The sequence below is a fragment of the Rhinatrema bivittatum genome, chromosome 3 (assembly GCF_901001135.1).
Source record: "Rhinatrema bivittatum chromosome 3, aRhiBiv1.1, whole genome shotgun sequence".
Lineage (NCBI taxonomy): Eukaryota > Metazoa > Chordata > Amphibia > Gymnophiona > Rhinatrematidae > Rhinatrema > Rhinatrema bivittatum.
The window spans coordinates 226311044-226335117 of record NC_042617.1 but is presented as its reverse complement, the minus strand read 5'-3'; the positions used below and the strand labels follow the sequence as shown (position 1 = coordinate 226335117).

The 24074-nt window shown below is 46.7% G+C and overlaps 1 protein-coding gene across 1 annotated transcript in view; it reads left to right on the top strand.

The window, feature by feature from the left end:
- The window catches only part of UNC93A (unc-93 homolog A), a 226717-nt gene that overhangs the window by 47735 nt on the left and 154908 nt on the right, over positions 1-24074 (top strand). Inside the window, exon 3 of the mRNA XM_029596970.1 lies at positions 13351-13580. Coding sequence (XP_029452830.1) covers positions 13351-13580 — 230 coding nt within the window. The remainder of the gene's footprint in view (positions 1-13350; positions 13581-24074) is intronic.

Sequence of the window (24074 nt, the reverse complement as noted above, 5' to 3'; positions counted from 1 at the left end):
TGAGAGGGAGGGAGGGAGTGGGAGGGACGGAGAGAGGGAGTTGGGAGGGAGTGACTTAGTGGGAGGGAGGGACTGAGGGAGGGAGGGGATTGAGTGAGGGGGGAGGGACTTGGAGGGAGGGGACTGAGAGGGGGAGGGACTGGGAGGGAGGGACTGAGTTGAGATCGAGGGAGGGAGGGCTAGAGGGGGAGGGACTGAGAGGGGGAGGGACTGAGAGGGACGGACTGAGGGAGAGGAGAGGAGGGAGGGAGTGAGAGAGGTGGGGAGGGAACTAGAGTGAGATAGGGAGAGGTGGGGTAGGAGTGGGTGATGTGTAGGAGGTGGTAGGGGGTTGTGGGGACAGAGCTGGTAGGGGAGAGTGTCGAATTAGTGAGAGGTGAGAGACAGGGATGTGAGTAAGTGGAAGGGGGAGAGGGAGAATGAGGGAGAGGTGAGAGACAGGGATGTGAGTAAGTGGAAGGGTAAGAAGTTGTGGAGCAGAGAAAAAGGGAGTGGAGGAGGGCTGAGGGGGAGGGGATGGGATTGAGAGAGGGTGGGGAGTGACTGAGGGAAGGGGAGAGAGGTGGGAGTGACTGAGGGAAGGGGAGGGAGGTGAGAGTGAGGGGAAGAAGGCAGTGGGAGACAGAGGGTGAGTAAGACTGAGTGGAGGAAAGGGGAGGAGTGAACGAGGGGAAGGGGGAGAGAGGGAGAAAAATTGTAGAAAGGTTCTGTGTTAGAAAATGGACTGAAAACAAAATGTAATGTAGCCCGTTTTAACGGGCTTAACGGCTTGTTTAAAAATAAAACACTCTAACTTCTGTTTATTCACTGCCTTACTGACTATTAAAAGCACAACACACATACAAACTAAATAATATACTCTAATAGTTTACTTTGCCTCAATACTTAAAAAAAAAAAAAAATTCCAAGCAAAACTTACTGATTCCTTTCAGTCACCAGCAAGGTGATCCTCTCCTCTCAGTGCTCTCCACTGTCAGCCCTGAGAGCAGTCCTCAGGCTTGTGACCTGAGGACTGCTCTCAGGGCTGAGGCCTAACCAGAGGCCTAGTCTTTTCACTGAGGCCACATCAGAGGCCTGTTCCCAGTAAAGAGACCTTGTCCGAGGCCTGGTACTAATACCAAGGCCTGATGCTGGCGCCCAGCAAGAGGCCCGGGCTCAGTGCTGAAGCCTCACCACATCATCAAGTCTTAGAACCAGTACCATGACTTGGGCTGAGAATCTGGTGCCATTGCCAAGGCCTAGGCCTTATGCCAGGGCCCACCCTAAGGCCTGTTCTTGAAGTTTTCTGAATAAAGCTTGCATGACCATGACTTATTTATTTATTTATTTATTTATTAACTTTTATTTACCGACATTCGTGCAGCACATCATGCCGGTTTACATAACATCACTAGAGAAAAAGCCTTGCCTGATGCAGGCCCAATCTACTGGCACTCACTACCCATGACTATTCAGATGCTTTCATATGAAAAATCCTCTAAAAAGAATTTAAAAACCTACCTTTTTAAGTAGGCTTTTGCTCCCCTTGAATTTCCCATTGAATATCTTGAGATAATGTTTGAGCTTTGCAAATAGATGTGATAGTGTGTAATATATTTTTTGCTATATTTTTATAGTTTTGTTACTGTTTGTAGTGTACAATTTTAATTGTGTATGTATTGCGTTTTTGTTTTCTGCTTCAAAACTTGTGCTGTATGTGGGCTACAAATTTTAAATAACTAAACTAAACTAGTCCTTGTTGCTGATGCTTATGATAAGTGCAGAGTCCTGGCCAAATGCTTGGTCCCATTGCCAAGGTTGAGGCCCGGAATTGGGCCCAAGTATCAGGGATGGGGCAGTGTGGGTCCCTGTGTGGGACTAGGCCTTGATGCCGGGATCAGGACTCAAGCCAGTTCCCAGTGTCATGACCAGTCCTTCGGTTGGGCCTCAGCACCAGGCCTAGACTTTGGCACTGGGACAAGGCTTCAGGTCAGGCCTCAGTGATGGGACCAATACTTGTGCTGGGCCCTGGTGCTGGGCCTATGCCATGACACCTGGATTCTGGCCTCCGCACCATGGCCTAGACCTCAGTGATGGGGCCTGGCCTTGTCATGGGCCTTGGCGATTGGACCATTCCTTGGACTGGGCCATGGCACTGTGCCTAGGCCTAGGACTCATCAACAAGACCAGGCTTTGGCAAGAGGACCAGCCATTATGAAGACCCTGTTCCAGCCCCAGGCCAGTCATGGTGCTGGGACCAAGCCTTGGGTCAGACCTTGGTGCCAAAACCAGGCCTTGGGCCAGGCCTTTGCACTGGTACTATGCCTCAGCAATGGGACCAGGCCAGGCCCTAGTGAAGGGAGTAGGCCTCCATGCTGAGACCTGGCACCAGGCGTACCCTAGGCCTCAGCGACAGAGCAGGCCTTGGCTTGATTACTCCAGAGGCATATTTTGTTTTCTTAAATGCCTGAATATTTTCAGGTATTTTGGTTTTGTTCGTTTCATTTCCTACTTTCAACTAATTTTAATCTTTAAAAACATTTTGAACAGTTCTAATTTTGTAGCTAACAAAACCAAGAATTTTAGTCTAGTATTTTGTGCTAAGAAAGCATGATAACACAATCATAAAAGACAAAAGAGTGAGACTTTAAGAACCAGAAATCATTCTAAGTGTCTCTGATAGATGAGATAGCCATACCTGGGAACTCTCTGGATTTGGCCTAGAGATTTAGGGTTTAGAGACCTGCCTTCTGGTTTCCAGGGTCCTAGAAATCTCCAGCTCTGCTCAGCTGCAGCCTTGTTCCTCAGCCTATACAACATTAGCTTGGAGTTCGAAGCAGAAGGAAGCTCTGCTGCCAATTCTTTGTCTCTGGCTGCTGATTGATTCTAGCTATCACAATGAACCAATCAGCAGTGAGAGGTGGGGAAGCACTGCTAGTCTGCAAGGATTAAGGTGAACAGATGGATAGAGATGACAAGAGAAACTGTACATGCAATGTGAAAGCATAAGAGATTCAAAGGGGGGTGGGGAGAATAAGAAAAACTGTGAGTGTGTGTGTTGGGGGACCAGAGAGAAGAGAAAACTTGAGAACCTATGTGTGTGTGTGTGTGTGGTGGGGGGTGTCAGTGGAAGGAGAGAGTAAGAGTGTGTGTGTGTGTGTTTGTGTGTAGTGTTGGGGGAGCAAGAATGTAGAGGGAGCCATAATGGGTAGTAAGGATGGGAAAAGAGAGGCAAACAAAAGGAGGGGCAAAAATGGGGGGGGGGGGGGGGGGTAATGAGAACTGACAGCCAGAGAAGAGATCAAGAGTTGAGGGAGAGAAATAAAAGAGAGAACAAGTTTACGTGTGGTGGGTGGGGGAGAAAGAACCAGAGTGTAGGTGGAAGAGAAAGGAGAGATCAAGAGTTAGGATAGAGAGGGGAGATCAATATAGGGGAGGGAGAAGGCTAGGTTAGGAGGATAAAAGGTTGAATTAGGGAAAGATGAGAGCAAGGGGACAGGAGAGAAAAGAGAGTAAAATGGGGAGGAGGAAGAGAAAGAGGTATAAGAACCAGGAATAGCTGGAGATGGAAAAAGAAGACCCTGGGTTTTGGGAAGCAAACCAGGGTGATAATACAAAAGAAAGGGTTGAGGAATGGAGGAGGGAGTGCAGGAAAAATAGGAGAAAGTACTGTGAAGCAGAGCAGGTAGGATGAATAGGAAAAAAAATTAGGAGAAGGACAGTTAAAAAGATGGAAGAGAAAGTATTAGAGTATCTGCTGCTGAAGGAAAGAGATAAAGAAAGAAAGGAGAGAGATAACTGAAACAGAAATATAAATGGAGGACACCTGAAAGAGACAGACAACAAAGGAATAAAGATAAGGATAGTGAGTGAGAAAAAAATGGATGAGCCGGGAGTGGGGGTGGAGGAAGAGAAAGTCTTTACAGCCTGCCTAACCCCCACCTCCATCTCCACTAATCTCAGGGTGAGAAGAACTCAGACGTTCCTGGGTATGGAGATAGCTGAGAGAGATGGCAGTCCAAAGTGAGTCAATATTTCTCAACCAGGTCTCAGAGCTTCATTTAACAGGCTTTATTTTCAGGATATCCATGACTATAAACACTGGTGAATGGTTTACATATCATGTGTAGGCAACTCTGGTGTTTGAGAATCACAAACAAGTCTGGTTTTCAAGATATCCACAATTAATATGCTTTAACATATTGTACATTATGGAGACATGGTGTGTACACAAATATACCTCATGTATATTCATTGTAGATATACTAACACAGGATAGTAAAATAAATCAATTTCAAAATATCAAATAGAAGTGATGGCACGAAAATTTGTTACCTAAATGACTGCCATTAACAGAGAGAGGTTTATTTTTTACTTGGGGATAACTTGATAGAAATACAAACTTGTTAAGAACACAAAGAGACGGTATTTAGATATGGGGAAGATTTTAATCAAAACCATTTCTGTATATAGTTAAAAGTATGCATGTTATTCATGTAGGGAACACTTGATTTTCCTCTTTCAGAGGATAAACCTGTCAGTGACCCGATGTAGAGGAGTTTAAACTTTATCATAGTTATTTTGGACTAACTTCTCTGTTTGAGGCAAGGAAGTTTTCCACCCTTCCTGTCTATTGCTTGTTTTTTCCCCTCTGTGGGTTCAGAACTATTTTTGTTCCACTGGGAGCTAATCTCTTGGCGTCCTTTACTCAGTGACCAAAACCTTGGGAAAGTAGTGTCTTTTATCTTGAGAGAAACTGAAGAGGGAGGATCCCTGCCAATAGCATAGAGGGAAGAAAACTAAAGGATCTAAAGGGGTAAGAAGTTGGAGCTATTTGTTCTAAGAATTGTGAGTGCTGCTGAAGTAAACGAGAGGGAAGTGCCCATCAGGCACTAGGAAATCTGAAGTATTTAAGAAGAATTCAGGAAAAGGTATGGAAACAGGGACTGTTTTCCAATAAATATTGGAACTGTATTCTAACCATCTACAGTTGGAAGAAGCTGGGATAAAACTAGGACTCTAAAGAGAATTGAACTATCCTCAATCTGCGAAACCTAAGTAATTAGAGTAACTGGGAAGATAAGGAATTGAGAAGTGTGCTTCCAGAGAAATTGAAAGACTTTACTAAAGAAGTGAGGTCACAAGCTTTTTAATCTTTCTGCTGTCTTATTATTTAATGATTAATTAAAATCCAAATATAGAGATATGCATCATTTCTTTTATCGTTTCGGGGCCCCCCACAGGAAATTTCATTTTTCCCGTGGTTCAGGGTTTTTTTTTTTCAGGGGGCCCCAATTTTCAGGTTAGTGTGCACTATCGGGAGTTAGTGCACACTAACTCCCGATAGTGCATGCTAACTCCCGATAGTGTACACTAACGGGTCAAAGTTAGTGTGCACTAACTCCCGTTAATATGCACTAACCCGAAAAATGAATTTTTCTGAAATTTCTGAAAAATTCCATTCGTTTTTTGGTTCCCCTGAACCATACCAAATTAGGCAATTTCAGTCATCTAATCAACTATCAGTAAAAGAAGTTGGAACTACCCTGCTTCTCAGAGTGCTTATTGGATGCAAAGGCTGTGATTATCAATGCTGTGTACAGAGGATGGAGAAGGTCCTGCATTGCAAGAATTGGGTATAAGAAATATTATTCATCCCCTCTGTAGAATCCTGGAACTCAGAGTGTTAATGCTATCTGTGGAGAGGCAGAGAGAGTAAAGAGGAGTTGAGTGTAGAAAAGGTCCATCCTCTATTTTCCTATGTGCCAGCTAAAGGATCTGTCCCGCCCAGGGGTTATATTCAGTGCATACTTTTATCCACATACTGTGAAGGCATTCCTGGGGACATGTTTAAATCAGACGAGGCATCAAAGTTCATAGTTTTGCGAGAAGAAGTTCCCATGGAAACAGTAGTTGCAAATCTCTGTGGTTACTTTTTCCTTTGGCAATTATCAAAGTAAAACTATGAACTGAATTTTCAAAAAGTTGTGTGTAAAAATTAGCATATACATGCGTAAGTAGCCTGTACTCACATATTGCTATATTATAAACATCAGAAGTATGTGCTATATTATAAACATCAGAAGTATAGTTCATGTTTCATGTGCAAATATACGTGCAAAAATAAGAGCAGTCTAGGTGGTTCCTGGGTGGCACCAATGGGAACGTGCATACATTTTGCAACTTATGTCATTTTACAACTGATAATTATCTTGTGTAATTGTTATCAGACTTGTTTATTGACTGGGCAAACTGGTGGAGGAATTGAAAAACCAGTAATTTAAATTAAGTGAGCAACTTTGCTCATTAAAGGAAAATTAGTTCTTACCTGATAATTTTCGTTCCTGTAGTACCACGGATCAGTCCAGACCATGGGTTAAGCCCCCGTTCCAGCAGGTGGAGACAGTTCAGAATTCTGAGGCTAGCCCATATAAGGACAGAACCTACCCCGGAACCCTCAGTATAACTATTGTCAAAGCAGAAAGGTATAAGATCAAGCAAGTACCAGAATAAGTAATAAATATAATAAAAATATTCAAATAACCCAACAATTGGGAACAAAAGAACTGTGTAACTAAGCGCTCTTGTACAACTACCCCTGATCATCAAAAGATGCTTCCGGTGCCTTAACAGTGAACTTCAAAAAACATATGATGCAGGAGATCAAGAAAAAGACAAAAATTCCTGTAAGAAGGAAAAAAACAAGCGGATAAGAGAAGAACGGGCGGGTGTCTGGACTGATCTGTGGTACTACAGGAACGAAAATTATCAGGTAAGAACTAATTTTCCTTTCCCTGTACGTACCCGGATCAGTCCAGACCATGGGATGTCCCAAAGCTTCCCTACAAAGGGTGGGATCCAGACAATCCCGCTTGAAGAACCTGACGACCAAAGGAACCAAAAACTGGAGCCTGAATGTCGAGTCGGTAATGACGAGCAAAGGTATGAAGAGATTTCCAAGTAGCCGCCCTACAAATCTCCTGAGATGACACAGATTGAGACTCCGCCCAAGAAGTCGCCTGAGAACGCAAAGAATGGGCTTTCAGACCTTCAGGAACTGGCCTGCCCTTGCAAATGTAGGCTGAGGAAATCGCCTCCTTCAGCCAGTGAGCAATAGTATTTTTAGAAGCTTGCTTACCTTTGTTGGGTCCACTCCATAAGAGAAACAAATGATCATAGAGATGAAAGTCATTGGTAACTTCAAGATAGTGCAACAAGATCCTTTTGAGATCGAGACGACGGAGATCGTTACCACTGGAGGCAGAGATCTCCTCCGGTGAAAAAGCGGGAAGTTCAACAGATTGATTAATATGAAAAGATGAAACAACCTTAGGTAAAAAGGAAGGAACAGTCTTTAGAGAGACACCGGAATCCGAAAAATGGAGAAAGGGATCCCTACAGGATAGAGCTTGGAGCTCAGAAATTCTCCTGGCAGAAGAGATAGCAACCAGAAAAACAGTCTTAAGAGTCAAGTCCTTAAGAGTGGCACGACGAAGAGGTTCAAACGGAGCCGAACAAAGAGCACGAAGCACCAAGTTTAAATTCCACGAAGGACAAATAGACCAAACAGGCGGGTTCAGATGTTTAGCGCCTCTTAGAAAACGAACAACATTAGGATGAGAGGCGACCGGATGACCCTCGATGGTGCCTAAAAGTGAACCAAGAGCAGAAACTTGAACACGCAGAGAGCTCACCGAGAGACCTTTAGAAAGGCCACGCTGAAGAAAAGAAAGTAAGACCGCCACAGAGGGCGAACGAGCCGAAACGCCCAACTCTTCACATACATCCTCAAAAACCTTCCAAACTCTAACATAAGTAATGGAAGTTGATTGCTTACGAGCCCTGAGAAGGGTGGCAATAACCTCATCTTTATATCCTCTGCGTCTCAAACGACGCCTTTCAAAAGCCATGCCGCTAGACAGAAGTGATCCGCCTGATCGGAAAATACGGGACCTTGGCACAGAAGATGGGGTAGATGACCGAGGCGGAGAGGACTGTCCACCGAGAGATTCACCAGGTCCGCGAACCATGGTCTCCGAGGCCACTCTGGAGGCACGAGAATGACCGGACCACAATGGAGCTCTATTCTCCGAAGGACTTTTCCCATTAACGGCCACGGAGGGAACACGTAGAGAAGAACGCCGGAGGGCCAGGGAAGAACTAGCGCATCCACCCCTTCTGAACAATGCTCCCTCCACCGGCTGAAGAACCGTGGAGCCTTTGCGTTGGCTAGCGTAGCCATGAAGTCTAGGTGAGGGGGACCCCACCTGCACACAATTAGATCCATCGCGACGTTCGATAACTCCCACTCGCCGGGATCGAGATGCTGACGACTGAGAAAGTTGGCTTGAACATTCTCCCTCCCCGCTATGTGGGAAGCTGCCAGACGATCCAAATGTCTCTCACCCAAAGAAAAAGCTTGCTGGTCTCTAACGCCATCAGACGGCTCCGAGTTCCGCCCTGTCGGTTTATGTAAGCTACAGTGGTGGAATTGTCTGATAGTACTCGGACAGCTTTGTGACAAATCAGAGGAAGAAACAACTTGAGGGCCAGATGAACAGCTCGGGCTTCTAAGCGATTGATGTGCCATCGGGATTGGGAAGGGGACTATGACCCTTCAGTGGTTTGAGACTGACAGACAGCCCCCCCAGCCGGAGAGGCTGGCGTCCATCGTTACTATGACCCAAGAGGGAGTCAAAAGAGGCATTCCCTTGAGAAGGTGAGCCGGGGAAAACCACCATTGTATGCTGGCGATGGTAGATGCGGAAAGAGGAAGAATCTCCTGATAGTCCTTGGATATTGGCTTCCAACGGGACAACAAAGCTGTTTGTAAAGGACGCATATGAGCAAACGCCCAAGGAACGAGATCGATCGTGGAAGCCATAGTTCCTAGAACCTGGAGGTAATCCCACGCCGTGGGAAGCGGGAGAGTGATGAAAGTGTTCAACTGATTGATCAAGTTGAGTGTTCGTGAGTCCGAAAGAAAAACTTTCCCGACTCGAGTGTTGAAAAGGGCGCCCAGGAATTCTAGTTGTTGAGAGGGTCGAAGAGTGCTTTTGGAGAAATTGACTATCCAGCCGAGAGAGGTGAGAAGGGCTAAAACCCTGTCTACTGCAAGGGAGCAGAGAGCGGCAGATTTGGCCCTTATCAACCAGTCGTCCAGGTAAGGATGGACCAGAATTCCTTCCCAGCGAAGAGCTGCTGCGATGACCACCATGATCTTTGTAAAGATGCGGGTAGCAGTGGCGAAACCGAACGGGAGAGCCCAAAACTGGAAGTGCTGACCTAGAATCTGAAAATGAAGGAATTTCTGATGATCTTGATGAATGGGAATGTGGAAGTAAGCCTCCTTCAGGTCCAGAGAAGTGAGGAATTCCCCGGGACGAACCGCCGCTATCACCGCCCTTAGGGTTTCCATCTTGAAACGGGGAACCCTGAGGGCCTGATTTACCCTTTTGAGATCCAGAATGGGACGGAACGAATTGTCCTTTTTGGGAACAACGAAGTAAATTGAATATTGGCCGGCGCCCCTTTCGTGAACTGGAACCGGAACGATTGCCTCCAATTCCTGAAGATTGAGCAAGGTGTGGCAAACTGCAGGCCGCTTGGAACGGCCGCAAGGGGAAACGATGTAGAGATCCGACAGGTGTCTGACAAAATCTAATGCGTAGCCGTGCTCTATCACGTCGAGGACCCAGAGGTCGGAAGTGATCTTGGCCCACTCCTCGAGAAATATGGAAAGACGCCCACCTAAGTTTCGTGCGGAGGAATGGACCGGCCGCATTTCATTGTGGGGCAGACTTAGAAGAAGTGGACTGCTGATGGCCGTCTCGGAAACCACGGCGTCCATCAAAGGAATGGGACCAAGACTGGGACCTGGATACTCCTCGCCTGGGAAAAGAACCACGGGCTCTGCTGACATAACGGCGATTGCCCCTGAAGCGAGAACGAAACGGGCCAAAAGACCTTGAGTGTTTGGGACGGTCCTCTGGCAGCTTATGGACCTTGTTTTCACCCAAGGACTTAATAAGCTGCTCCAGGTCCTCTCCAAAAAGCAACTTTCCCTTAAAAGGAAGATTGCCCAACCCAGCCTTAGAGGAAGCATCAGCAGACCAATTGCGCAACCAGAGAAGACGTCTGGCAGAAACCGCTGACACCATAGCTTTAGCTTGGACCCGAAGCAAATCATACAGAGCATCCGCCCCATAAGCAATAGCACCCTCCAAACGTTCAGCTTGCTCAGCCTGTGCAGACGGGAGGTCCTGGGTGCTGAGTAACTGCTGCATCCACCTAAGGCTTGCCCGCTGCATAAGACTGCTGCAAATTGTTGCTCGAACACCAAGAGCCAAAACTTCAAAAATGCGCTTTAAATAAAATTCAAATCTTGAATGTCCCGTAAAGCAGTCGAACCCACCACTGGGATGGTAGTGCGCTTTGTCACAGCTGTGACAGACGAATCCACCTTGGGAATTTTTAAAATGTCTAAGCAGTCCTCAGGGAGAGGGTATAGCTTATCCATAGCTCTCCCAACACGAAGTCCAGACTCAGGAGACTCCCATTCCCTGAGGAGGAGCAAGCAGTGTATGGGATGAAAAGGAAAGGAACGCGGTAAGGCCCTGAGTCCCGCCAGGACCGGGTCCACGTTTGGAGTCATAGCTGTAGCGACAGAATCCTCTGGGGGAGGGTCAATTCCCAGTTCTTGAAGAACGAAGGGAATAAGAGGCTCCAATTCTTCCCGCCTAAATAAACGCAGAACACGCGGATCATCACCCTCTAGGAGAGGGGGAGTAGAATCCTCATCATCCCCAAAATCGCGAGGGTCCAGCAGAGGGGGGGGGGGTCTGCGGCGGGAGGGGGCTCCCCCGGAACCACGCGAACCATAACGGGGCCCTGAGGGTCCAAAACTTCCTCAGAGGAAGGCCTAGGTAGAATTGGAGAGGAGGGAACAATAGGAGGGGGGTCCATATCCCTTTGCAGACTGGCCAGATATGAATCATACATTAAAAGTACAAAATCCAACGAAAAACGGGCAGGGCCGAACTTTTCGCGGGGGGGGGGGTGTTGGAAAGGCGAGGGGGGGTCAGAGCCAGCACCCCGAGAGTGAACCGGGCTCAAATCGGGCGCAAAAAGCGAAAAATTCGAGTCCCCTGCATCCGAAGAAGCAGGGAGAGAAAAATCCAAGATGGCCGCCGCAGCCGCGCGATCCTGCGACGAAAAAGGCTTGGCAGCACGGCGGGGAGTCCTTCCCCGAGGCTTAATTGCTGGCGATTCAAAAGAGGGACCTTCACCCCCCGAAAGGCACCGAGAACAAACCCCTTCATGGGAGAGCCGGGAGGCCGACTCTCCACAAGCAGTGCAGCACAATGGCCGCGGCATGAGAGCAAGAGCCACGATGCAATTAAGCAAAACAGCTGAGCTGGGAGCCCCAGAGGAGTTAGGCGGGAGATTGAACCCCGCTCTCTCCCCCTAGGAACCCCAAGAATGGGTTCCTAGGGGGGGCTTTGCCCTAAACACAGTCAGTGAGAAAAGTTCTCAAAACAAAAATTTTTTTTTTTTTTATTAATATGAAGTAGACAAAAAAGGTACTTGCGTGAGCTTGCCCCAAAGAATAGAGTAGACAGAGAGGGCAAGCTAAACAGGGAACTGAGAGAGTGAGATGTTCCAGCTGCTGGAGACAGTTGAATACTGAGGGTTCCGGGGTAGGTTCTGTCCTTATATGGGCAGCCTCAGAATTCTGAACTGTCTCCACCTGCTGGAATGGGGGCTTAACCCATGGTCTGGACTGATCCGGGTACGTACAGGGAATTGGATTTTATGCGAGCAAGTCCTACTTTTTTTTATGTGTAAAATATATATGCATATTTAAAATCAGTAGGAAAAGTACACACATGCAATACATTGAAATAATACATATGCACATATCTTGTGGATTGGAAATACTCATTTTTTATAATATGTGTATATCTGATATGCACAGGCTATAAAATGCTATCATAGATCTCTGCACAACCATATATGTGTGTATATGTGGCTGTGTGAAGTGTTTTTTAAGTTATCCTCTATGTGCATAGTTTTGCATTGATTATTGGTGCAAACTAATCCCTAGATTCTAGTATGGCCTGATCATTTTGGGCTTCGTTATCGGGGAACCGCGGGAAATTTTGTAATTCTTGCGGTTCGGTTTTTTTTTTTCAGCCGACCTGAATTTTGGGTAAGCGCGCACTAACAGGAGTTAGCATGCACTAACCCCAAAAAACAAAATTTCAGGAAGATTTCCTTTGTTTTTTGGGGTGGCCAAAACAGGACAAATTCACATCCCTACTAGATTCATCAAAATGCTATAATATTGCATACATAATGCCCGTGGTAAGAAAAAAGGGTGTGTTTAGGGTAATTTTTAGAATTACTGCTCCACACAGTAATCTTTTTTCACCCTGCAATACTTCTATTTTGGAGGGAGGGAGGGAGAGAGAGAGAGAGAGAGACTCTATTTATAAGGCCCTCATAGTAGTCAAATATTTATATCTCTATAGCAGGGTCAGCTCATATCTCGAGATGAGCTGTTGGTGGTGGTTTAGGGTTTAGGGGATATTTTTCCATGCAGAGTGAGACATAAGAACTGCACAGTACACCTAGGTGAAGATTGACATTATTTGGAGTGAGGAAAGTCTCATAAAAATGATATTTCTACAATGTTCTCTTTCCCTAGCTTGATGGACTCTATAACAGGGTATCATCAAGCTAGGCTGAGATAATATAGTAGAAATCTCATCTTTGTGAGACTTTCTTCACTCCAAATGACATCAAATCTTCACGAGGTGTACTATGCAGTTTGTACATCTCACTCTGCATGTAAAACTGGCCCCTAAACCCTTAACTACCACCAACACCTCACCTTGAGCTATTAGCTGGCCCTCCTATAGTCATATAAATAGTAGAATACTGTAGGCCTCCCCAGAGGTTCCCTCTCTCTCTCTCTCCCCCCCCCCCTCCTTCTCTCCCCTTCAAGCCCTGAAATGCAATTTCCAAAATTTATCACAAATTGCATTGTGGCTGTTTTGGGCATATCACACAGCTTAACACCATGAAAAAAGGTGTAGTTATTTCCAGTGTTAAAACCATGCAATAGCATGTGTTATGCTATCGCACAGTGCGATACTGCCCCTCATTTGCATTAATCCCACCCTTCCAAAAATTTGCATTCATGCCATGCAAAAGTAAATTATCGCATGCATTATGATGTTAACGCATTAACGCCATAATGCATTTTGATGAATGACCCTGTTAGTGAAAAAAACCTGCCCAAATTTTGTATCAATGCAGGCAGTTTAATTATTTTCCCCTAAAATATCACTTTATATTATTTTACAGGTACACTTTGATCCCTACTTCTGTCATTCTGGGAGTAGGAGGGGCACCTCTCTGGGCTTCTAAATGCACATACCTTACAATAAGTGGAAATCAATATGCAGAGATGGTGGGAAAAGTTGGGAAGGACATCATCAACCAGTACTTTGGAGTCTTCTTTCTCATATTTCAGTCTTCCGGTGTGTGGGGAAACCTTATGTCATCCCTCATATTTGGACAGATTCCGGCCAGAGGTAACAATAATAATAATAATAATGAAATGTAAAAATTCCCCTAAAGATGGGTGATTTGAAGAATGCTCTAGAATGATTAGTGTCTTCATCCATACAAATACTTTTCTGACATAGTAACATACTAGTAGCTGATGGCAAAACAGCTAAGTACCAATTAGACTACTCAGTCTGTTGAGTTGTTCCCATCTACACTACTTTTACAGTTTGTTTTCTTTACTCTTTTGTCCTCTGCCATTCTGAATATATGAGCATACAAGTTCCCAGTTTTAAAACATTATGCTACAATATCTTTTATCCAGTCTCACAACTCTATTTCTACCATTGTCCTCTATGAGTGTAAAGTTTGTAACAGCCTGCATAGGGTTAAAGTTACAGGGTTTCCATATGTTGTTCCTATGAGTTTTAGCCCAAATATGCATGTCTCCATTAAAGGTTTATGGGTTGTCCCAGTCCGCTAGGGTTGCCAACTAGCACCAGATTTTCAGGACAGTCTGATCCAGTACTGATTATACTACACTGCATGCTGGAACTTGTAGTTTTACTTTTCTTAGGGAATGTAATAGGGAAATACAAACTCTTTTAGATTGGCTTTGATCTGGTGCCACCTGGTGGTAGCAACAAATCAATATATAGAACTTGGTTCCCTCTTAAGGGGACCAAGAAAAAAAGAAACAATCTAAAGTAATATTCAAAGAAAACAAATCTAACATGCCTGCAAATCAAAAGCAAAATATAGAGCACAGGGTTAAACGTAATAATGCAGTGAAGAACAAAATCCAGGTGGAGTAGTGGGTGAGCAGAGCCCACTATTCAGGGCTCACTAGCTGGCAAAGGTGTCCACAAAACCAACAGACACTGTGATGCAGTGCTCTGCTTAGGTGAGAGCATGCCATTGATGAGAACAGGACCCAACAGTCCATAGATACCTCTCTTTCCAATTGCTACCTCCTAATCTTGTAGATGGACATTTTGGTAAGAGCCCAGAAGGAGGCTGATATGCAGGTCCCTGTGTGCTGGGGTCCTAGATGTGACAGTGAATCATTCCATCCTACTAAACCGCCTCACAGACATAGGTATATCAGGAACAGTCCTCAGATAGTTTGAGTCCTTCCTCATTAATAGAAATTACAAGGTCAGAATAGGTAACAAAGAATCCCCCCCGCATCAACTTAACACTTGGAGTACCTCAAGGCTCTTCCCTCTCCCCCACCCTCTTTAATATCTACCTCCTGCCCCTCTGCCAGCTGCTCACAAATCTGAAACTAAAGCACTTCATTTACGCTGATGACGTGCAGATTCTGATTCCCATAACAGAATCCCTCCCCAAAACCCTCAAGTTCTGGGACAGCTGCCTGCACTCTATCAACCTCCTCCTCACTAGCTTCAACCTGGTCCTCAACACAGCCAAGACTGAACTGCTCCTCATTTTCCCGGATCACAATAACCTTTCTCAGCAGACCCCCTCAACCACCATAGCGACCCAAGCAAGAGATCTCGGCGTGATATTGAACAACCAGCTGAACTTAAAGAAATTTGTTAACAACACAACCAAAGACTGCTTCCACAAACTACAAATTCTAAAAAGACTTAGATCCCTCCTCCACTTCTATGACTTTCGGACGGTCCTCCAAGCTACCCTCTTCTCTAAAATAGACTACTGCAACTCCCTCCTGCTTGGACTAACTGCTGCTACCACAAAACCCCTTCAGATGTTTCAGAATGTTGCCGCCAGAATTCTGACCAATTCCAGCTGAGCAGATCACATCACGCCCATCCTCAGGAATCTCCACTGGCTCCCTATAAGCTTCAGAATCCTTCACAAATCTCTCACCATTATTCACAAGACCTTACACAATCAGCACTCACTCGACCTACATATCCCGTTACGACTCCATACTTCAATAAGACCAATAAGAGCGCCTATATAGGAACCCTTCACGCCCCCACCACCAAATCCACTCTTCGCACATCCACCAGGGAACGTGCCTTCTCTGCAGCTGGGCCAGACCTATGCCAGGAACACTGCCCATTGACCTTTAAAAAAAAACCCAAGACCCGACTGTTCAAACAAGCCTTCTCCTAACCTTATCCTAATCCTCTTAATCTGTAAAGGCACAACCAGTATTTCAACTGCTAAACCCTGCTACCAGTATTTATATTGCCTTTTTGTCACAATCAATATTTTATATGGTCTAATTTTCATATGTATAGTGTGGTTATGGCACAACTAGTATTTATATTGTTAAATTCCTCTTTCAGTATTTCATATTGCTTAGTTGCTTATTAGTCATTTGCTTATTGGTCAGTATTTTATTTATATTGTTTATTCAACTGTATAGGGTGGCTATGTCACACCGCTGTTATTCGGTTTAAATATAGCTCTTTGGTTTAAATATAGCTCTTCTGTTCTTCCCCTACTTATTCTCTCTACCTTTATATTCTGTTAATGTCACACCCAGTATCTACGTTATATATTCCAAGCTTATCTCTACCCTGGTTCCCTTCTCACCGTACACCCTCTAATCTGTAATGTCACACTCAGTATTCTACTGTATCTAATTCATATGCATTTTGTTATAAATTTCTAATGTGATTTTTTACCCTGGTTCTATGTAAACTGATATGATATGACATGTGTCATGAATATCGGTATAGAAAAGAATAAAATAAAATAAATAAATGTGTGGGAAGAAGTGCAACAAGAAATGCATAAGCAGATTTTTAAGCAAAATAAAAAGGGGCTGCAGTCTAGCACAAAAGAAAAAGTCGTGAAACATGGAGTCCCTCCCTACACAAGAGAGACAGGAGGGAGGGGGGTCCATGAAGTGGGCTAAAAGCTGGCCCATGCAGGATTCGCCAGCTCAGGTCCCCAGAAGACCTCAAGATGCACTGGGAATAGAAGGATGCCCACCACAGCCCTCTCCCTCTGATGGAGGAAGAGTTTCCTACCAGATGGTGTCTGGGTGGGAGATGACTGCAAGGAAATGCATGGTGTGCAGCTGAGCTGCCATTTGAATTTTAGAACTGACTACTTTACTTACCCTGCACCTGAGGAGAATGGGGTCCACTATTCTGCCACAAAAGAGTGATGGTTAATTTGGGTCATTTCCATCGAAGCCTGAGGTGAGCTGTGTCCAGTTGGGCTACTGGTTCGGCTCCCTGCTGTGATGCCTTGAAGCTCCGCCTACCAACATCAACAGGAGGGCTTCTTAACGCACTGAGCTGCCGTGTAAGGGTTCCCCGCAGCAGCAGCATGCCAAAGGAGCATGTTAAGGAAGACTTTGTGATTTTTTGAAAGTTTTTCTACTATTTTAACAAAGTTAGCCCTGTTATTTGTACCCACTTGTTTGATGTAATTTCCAACTTTGGTTCTATGTAAACTGACACTGTATGTACTAGAACATGAACATCGGTATATAAAAGCCTTTAAATAATAAATAAATAAATAAATATTTTGATTATCATTATGTGTTTGGAATTATTTAATCCAGCTTTGTTATGGGAAGGGGTATAAATGGGTCGGATCTTAATAGAAGATGTAAGATTAATTTAAAAAGAGAACTTTCTTTGCTTTCAGTAAAATGAATATGACTAAGGGAATAGAAAAGATGGGTTATTCAATGCTAGGTGTTATGATTACGGGCTGCAGCAGATCCGCGGCACAATCCTCTCATCTTTTCTTAAGGACTCCAGCCTCTGGTTCCTCCTCGCTGGCGGCAGTGGGCCTCTAGCTCCATCTTCGGGCCTCCCCCGGTGCCTCCGGCCCCGCTGTAGCTTCCAGCATTCCTGGTCCTGATGCCACTACTCGTCGGGCCTCTCCGCATGGCCCGCGGAGAGATGCCACCACTCGCGTCGCGCCCCTCTCTTTGCCTGACTACGCTTCAGCCTGTCTCCAGACCCAGAGCTCTGCTTTGCCTGACCACATATTGCCTATTTCCAGATCCAGACCACCATTTCGTCTGACTACGCTATTGCCTTCTCCGCGATTTGACCTCAGCTTTGATCAATTACGCTATTGTCTATCTCCGTGATCAGACCTCAGCATTGCTTGCGACAGCCCCTGGATTGCCGCTGGCCCTGACTCAAGCCTACCTTTGGACGCCTCTTCTGCCTACTCCCTGGATGTGGACTTACTAGGCTTCGGCCTATCTTTGCTCGAGCGCCCTCAGTCTGCCTTTGTCTCATTGGCACCCGAGTTTCCAGAATCTTACCCAGTCCAGAGTAGGACTACTCCATCCCTCGCATGCTGTCTTTGGGCTGAACCTGATTTTCTTACTATCCTACCTCGAGGCCCACCTAAGTCCTGCCAGCCCCAGCACCCAAAGGCTGGGAATGAGGGCTGGTATAGGTGAAGCTTCAGCAGCCTCTGCCTATCAGCCCATTCCACCTGCCGATGGTGGGGACCCGTAGGTCCTTGCTTACGGGTTGTGTCAACCCCACCTCGGCCCAAGGATCCACCTCCAATGCAACAGGTGACAAAGGCCATGGACGCGGTGGAGCCACGTGCCCTCCAGGCCATCCCAGGCCTGGCATCCAAGGCGCAAGAACAGCAGCAGTTTCTTGAGGCATTGGCATCCTCCATGGATCGCCTTCATGCCCGGCTTGATGCCCTTACTAATAAACCAGCTTCTACTCCGGCTCCTCCTCATCCACAGCCATCTCCATCGATGTCTCGAGTCTTTTTGGCCCTACCAGCGTCCCCGCACTTCAACGGTGTGGGGGCGCTGGTAGGGCTCATTAACCAGTGCTATATGCAATTCGCTCTGCAGCCCTCCTTCTTCCAGGACGAACTTACCAAAGTCACCTTCATCCTATCCCTTCTCGAAGGGAAGGCGCTGGCTTGGGCTTCCCCCCTGTGGGAACACTTAGATTCCTTGTTGAAGGAACTGTCTCAGTTTGTGGCTATGTTTTGATGGATTTTCGATGATCCCTGGCAGCATGCCGTGGCAAGCACCAGCCTACTACACCTCCGCCAAGGTCAAAGAAGTCTCTTCGACTATGCCATCGACTTTTGGACTTTGGCCACAGAGTTCACCTGGCAGGAAGACTGCCTACGAACAATTTACTTGGATGGACTTTCCTTACAGATGAAGGATGAGCTGGCTGCAAGGGAGTTCCCTTCCTCTCTTGAGGACCTTATAGACTTGACAGGCCGAATCGACCACCGTCTCCAAGGGTGTCACTGGGAGAGTCAGATGCCCAAGAAGCCTTCTCGGGTTCAGTCCCGTTCGCCACCGACCACTGACCCTGCTCCAAGCAGGGACACTATGGTGGCTAAGATGGAAGAACCCATGTATTTGGGTCGTGGGTGGCTGACACCGGAAGAGCGCCTCCGGCGGAGACAAACTGGTCTTATCTGTATTGCGGAGCACCTGGCCAACATCTACAGACTTGTCCTATCCGTCTGGGAAACTTGCCACCAGAGTTCAATAGGGGTCCTAAACTTGGGCACAACCTCTCTCTGCCCCCCAGCTATCTGTACCACTTACCTTGATCTGGGACTCCTGGTCCTTTCCTGTGCTTGCTCTGGTAGATTCCGGAGCAGGAAGTAATTTTATTCTCAAGGACCTTGTGCAGATCCTAGGAATAATGTCCTGTTCACTCAAAACCTTCTTATGCATCGCATCAATTTATGGAGAGCTGTTACCCGGCCAAATCTCTCTGACTACTGAACCCATCCAGTTGTGCACCAGTGCTGTACACAAAGAGAAACTCAAACTGTTAGTATTGGAGAAATCCATCCACCCGGTAGTTCATGGACTCCCCTGGCTACAGAAGCACTCTCCCCAGTTTAATTGGGGTTCGTTGCAACTGGTAGAGTGGGGTCCCGCCTGCCAGAGCAAAATTATAGCATAGGGGATCATGAGTTACTTGCCATAAAATTGGCTCTCGAAGAATGGTGCCCTTGGCTAGAGGGCGCACAACACAAATTTGCCGTGTTCACCGATTATAAGAATCTGCAACCTCTGAGCCAAGCCCAACGTCTCAACACATGTTAAGCTCCATGGGCTCTGTTCTTTTCCAGATTCGATTTTGAGCTTCATTATCACCCAGCAGATAAAAATCTCCGGGCAGATACCCAATCATGATCCTTCGAGCCTGAAGACACCCCGGAAGAGCCTAGCAACATTATAGATCCAGCCTGTATTTGTTTATCTGCTATGCTGGGAGGATGGTTGTGCCCCGATGACTCCAAGAAAGAGTTCTCCACTGGGTACATGATTCCAAATTTTCTGGTCATCCAGAATGAGCACAGACCTTGGCACTGCTCCAAGTGGCTCTTCAGGTGGCCTACTATGATCTCCGATGCTAAAGCATACGTCGAATCCTGTAATATCAGTGCACAGCCAAACCCTTGGTCGATCGACCTTGGGTTTGGCTGTGGGTTGGGGTCTCCTACAGCTGCTTCCAGCTCCCGAAGAACCATGGACCCACCTGTCTACGGATTTCATCATGGATTTGCCTCCATCAAAGGGTCATACCGTAATATGGGTAACCATAGACCGATTTTAAAAAATGGCCCATTTCGTCCCTCTACCAGGCCTACCTTCTGCTCCAGAACTGGCACGCCTATATTTCCATCATATTTTTAGATTGCATGGCCTACCCAAGGACATTGTCTCAGACAGAGGTCCACAGTTCTTTACTAGATATTGGGGTGCTCTTTGCCGAAAATTCAGTATTAATATCAGCCTAACTGCCTATCATCCCCAAGCTAATGGACAAGCTGAGTGAATGAATCATTCTCTGAAGGACTTCCTGCACGCTTACATCAATGACCGCTAAGACAATTGATCCGAACTTCTATCCTGGGCGGAGTTTTCTCACAACTCCCACATTGCCACTGCTACAGGCACATCTCCGTTCTCTATTGTCTATGGAAAACAACCACAACCACCGCTGCCCATACCTCTATCAGTGCCGTCCCCTGTGGCACAGGCTACTGTGGATGACCTCAAGACTTTATGGGAGCAGACGAATCTATGCTTACGTCAGGCCACTTCTTGGACCAAGAGAACTGCTGACAGTCGATTTACTCAGCTCCTGAATTCCTCCCTGGCCAGAAAGTCTGGTTAAGTACTCAGTATATCCGACTTTGAATACCATCCCAAATGTTCTCTCCAAGGTTTATTGGGCCTTTTATGGTCACCCGATGCATTGGACACGTTACATATCAGCTTCGGCTGCCTCCTATGCTGGAATTACATATTATATTCATGTATCGCTTTTAAAACCTGTGGTCCTATCCTGGCCTGCCTGGAAGACTCCTAAACCACCTCCACTTGTGGCGGAAACCAATATGACATACAAGGTATATGAAGTCCTCAATGTCTGCCGTAGGGGCCGCCGGTGGGAATACCTCCTTTCTTTGGAGGCTTACAGACCCAAAGAATATTTGTGGGAACCAGCTCAGAACATCCTGAACAAAACTCTCCTCCTGAATTATCATCGTGCCCAACCGGGCAAACCCTGACCTCCAAGAGGGGGGCACAAAGGGGGTACTGTAATGCGTGCTGGCCCCAGCAGACCCGCGGCACAATCCTCTCACCTTTTCTTAATGACTCCAGCCTTTGGTTCCTCCTCGCTGGCGGCAGTTGGTCGCCAGCTCCGTCCTCGGGCCTCCCCCAGTGCCTCAAGCCCCTCTGCTGCTTCCAGCATTCCAGGTCCTGATGCCACTACTCATCGGGCCTCTCTGCATGGCCCGTGGAGAGATGCCGCCACTCGTGCCGGGCCCCTCTCTAGGCGCGTGCGCGCGCACATTAGAACATAAGAACATAAGAAATTGCCATGCTGGGTCAGACCAAGGGTCCATCAAGCCCAGCATCCTGTTTCCAACAGAGGCCAAACCAAGCCACAAGAACCTGGCAATTACCCAAACACTAAAAAGATCCCATGCAGTGGCTATTCCCTAAGTAAACTTGATTAATAGCCATTAATGGACTTCTCCTCCAAGAACTTATCCAAACCTTTTTTGAACCCAGCTACACTAACTGCACTAACCACATCCTCTGGCAACAAATTCCAGAGCTTTACTGTGCATTGATTGAAAAAGAATTTTCTCCGATGTCAACCTCTGCATAGTACTTAAGCTCACGCCCCGCTCCATAGCAGTGCTGATCCTTATGAAGGGACCGAGGCGGCAACCTGGCCGCGATCCCAGATGATGATGTCAACCTCTGCATAGTATTTAAGCTCATGCCCCGCTCCATAGCATTGCCTTTGCAACAGGTCTCCTAGCTACTCAAGTACTCGTTGCTGCTAGAGATTTGTCTCTACTCCTCATCGTTCTTGGTTCCTGTTCTCCTTGTTCTGGCCCTGTTTCTGCTTCGGATTGATTACACGGACTTTGACCTCGCTTTGCCTGACTATGCTTCAGCCTATCTCCAGACCCAGACCACTGCTTTGCCTGACTACATATTGCCTATCTCCAGACCCAGACCATCGCTTCGTCCAACTATGCTACTGACTTCTCTGTGATTTGACCTCAGCTTTGATCGACTACACTATTGACTATCTCCGTGATCAGACCTCAGTATTGCTTGCCACAGCTCTTGGATTGCCGCTGGCCCTAACTCAAGCCTACCTTTGGATGCCTCTTCTGCCTACTCATTGGATGTGGACTTACTGGGCTTCAGCCTATCTTTGCTCGAGTGCCTTCAGTCTGCCTTTCTCTCACTGGTGCCCAAGTTTCCAGAATCTTACCCAGTCCAGAGTAGGACTACTCCATCCCTCGCCTGCTGTCTCTGGGTTGAACCTGCTTCTCTTACTATCCTACCTCGAGGCCTACCTAAGTCCTGCTGGCCCCGGCATACAAAGGCTCAACCCGTGGGGAACGAGGGCTGGTATAGGTGAAGATCCAGTGTCCTCTGCCTATCAGCCCAGTCCACCTGCTGATGGTGGGGACCCGTAGTTCCTTGCCTACGGGTTGTGTCAACCCCACCTCGGCCCAAGGGTCCACCTCCGTCGCAACACTAGGTCAGTAGGTAAGAAGGCTATTCTGATTCATGATTTAATTCTTCAGAATGGGGCAGATATTGTATTAATTACAGAGATTTTGTTATCTGAAGATTCTATGTCTATCTTACCCCATATTTGTCTGGGGAGTGGGTTCTGATTCTTGCAGATAACAGAGTAGGAAAGAGAGGGGGTGGGGTAGCAAGTATTTTTAGATCAGTTTGGAGATTAGAACAAGTGATGATGAGGGTGGTGGCAGGCTGTGAATATCTGCTTGTCAAAGTAGGAAAAGTGAAAGGTGTTGGGATTTTAGTCTTTTCATCACCATGTTTTACTACAGATAGAACTGAAGACATAATTACATTTATTGGGGAAGTAGCTTTAAGATTCACTAAATTATTAGTAGTAGGAGCTTTTAATCTCCATGTATATAATTCTACTTGTTTAATGCACAATGCTTTTTGTCAGGACTTGCCAGTTATAATTTGGAGCAGAGGGTAAATTTTGCTACTCAGACAAGGACTTTGAACTTGGAAGGCTCAGACGAGGACTTGGAACTTGGAAGGTACAGGTGGGCACTGACCCTCAGGGTGCCCTACACAGTCCCCCATGGGCTGGTCCAGCCCACCCTGTCCTACTGCGCGACCTACACAGACTGGAAAGGCTGGTCACGGACCATGCGGGAGCGGGATAAGCGCCAGAAGGGGATCCAACCAAACGAGGCTCCAATGACCGGAAACAGAAACCAGATCAATATGGATGACTCGAAGAGCTGGAAGACTCGGAACTTGGAAGACTCGGAACATCAGGACTTCAGGAACATGAAGACTTCAGAAAATGGAACAAAGGAACAACGAACCTCTGGAACATCAGGACTTCTGAACAGCAGGACCAAGGAATATCTGGAACATCAGGACATCTGGAACTAGGACAAGGCAACGAAGAAGCTCTGATGAGGAACAAGACCAGGAACATCGAAGACATCGAACGAGGAGCCATCTAGACAAGAGAAGATCACGGAGGACCTTGATCCGAAGAGGAGCACAGACAACTGTGAAATCCAGATACGAAGGCGTTGAGGAACAGGAAGTGAGCCCTTTTATAGGGCTGAAACAGGAAACAGGCAGAGGCTGGCTTCCGGCTGGGCCGTGGGCTTTTACAGCTGCTGACCCTTTAAACTGAAGAGGTGCGCACCAGCACCTAGGAAGGGCCCAGGAAGTGAGGAAGCACCAAGGACAGTGGCGTCCCTGCTGCGAAGATGAAGGAGCAAGCCCTGGCAGCAGCACTTAGGCTGCAAAGGAAAACTTGTCTGCGGCTTCCTGCTGCATGATGTGGAATCGGGGCAGCGGCTTCCTGCCGCTAAGGTGGAGGCTTCCTGGTGGTGGCACAAGGCTGCGAAGACGCATGCTGGCGGCTCCATGCCACCTGATGGACAGTCAGCAGCAGCAGCCCCAGGCTGCAAAGGTGAAGGCGTCCTGATGGTGGCATCTTCCCCGCTGCGAGGATGATGACAAGGGTGGCTCTCTGCCGCAAAGAAGG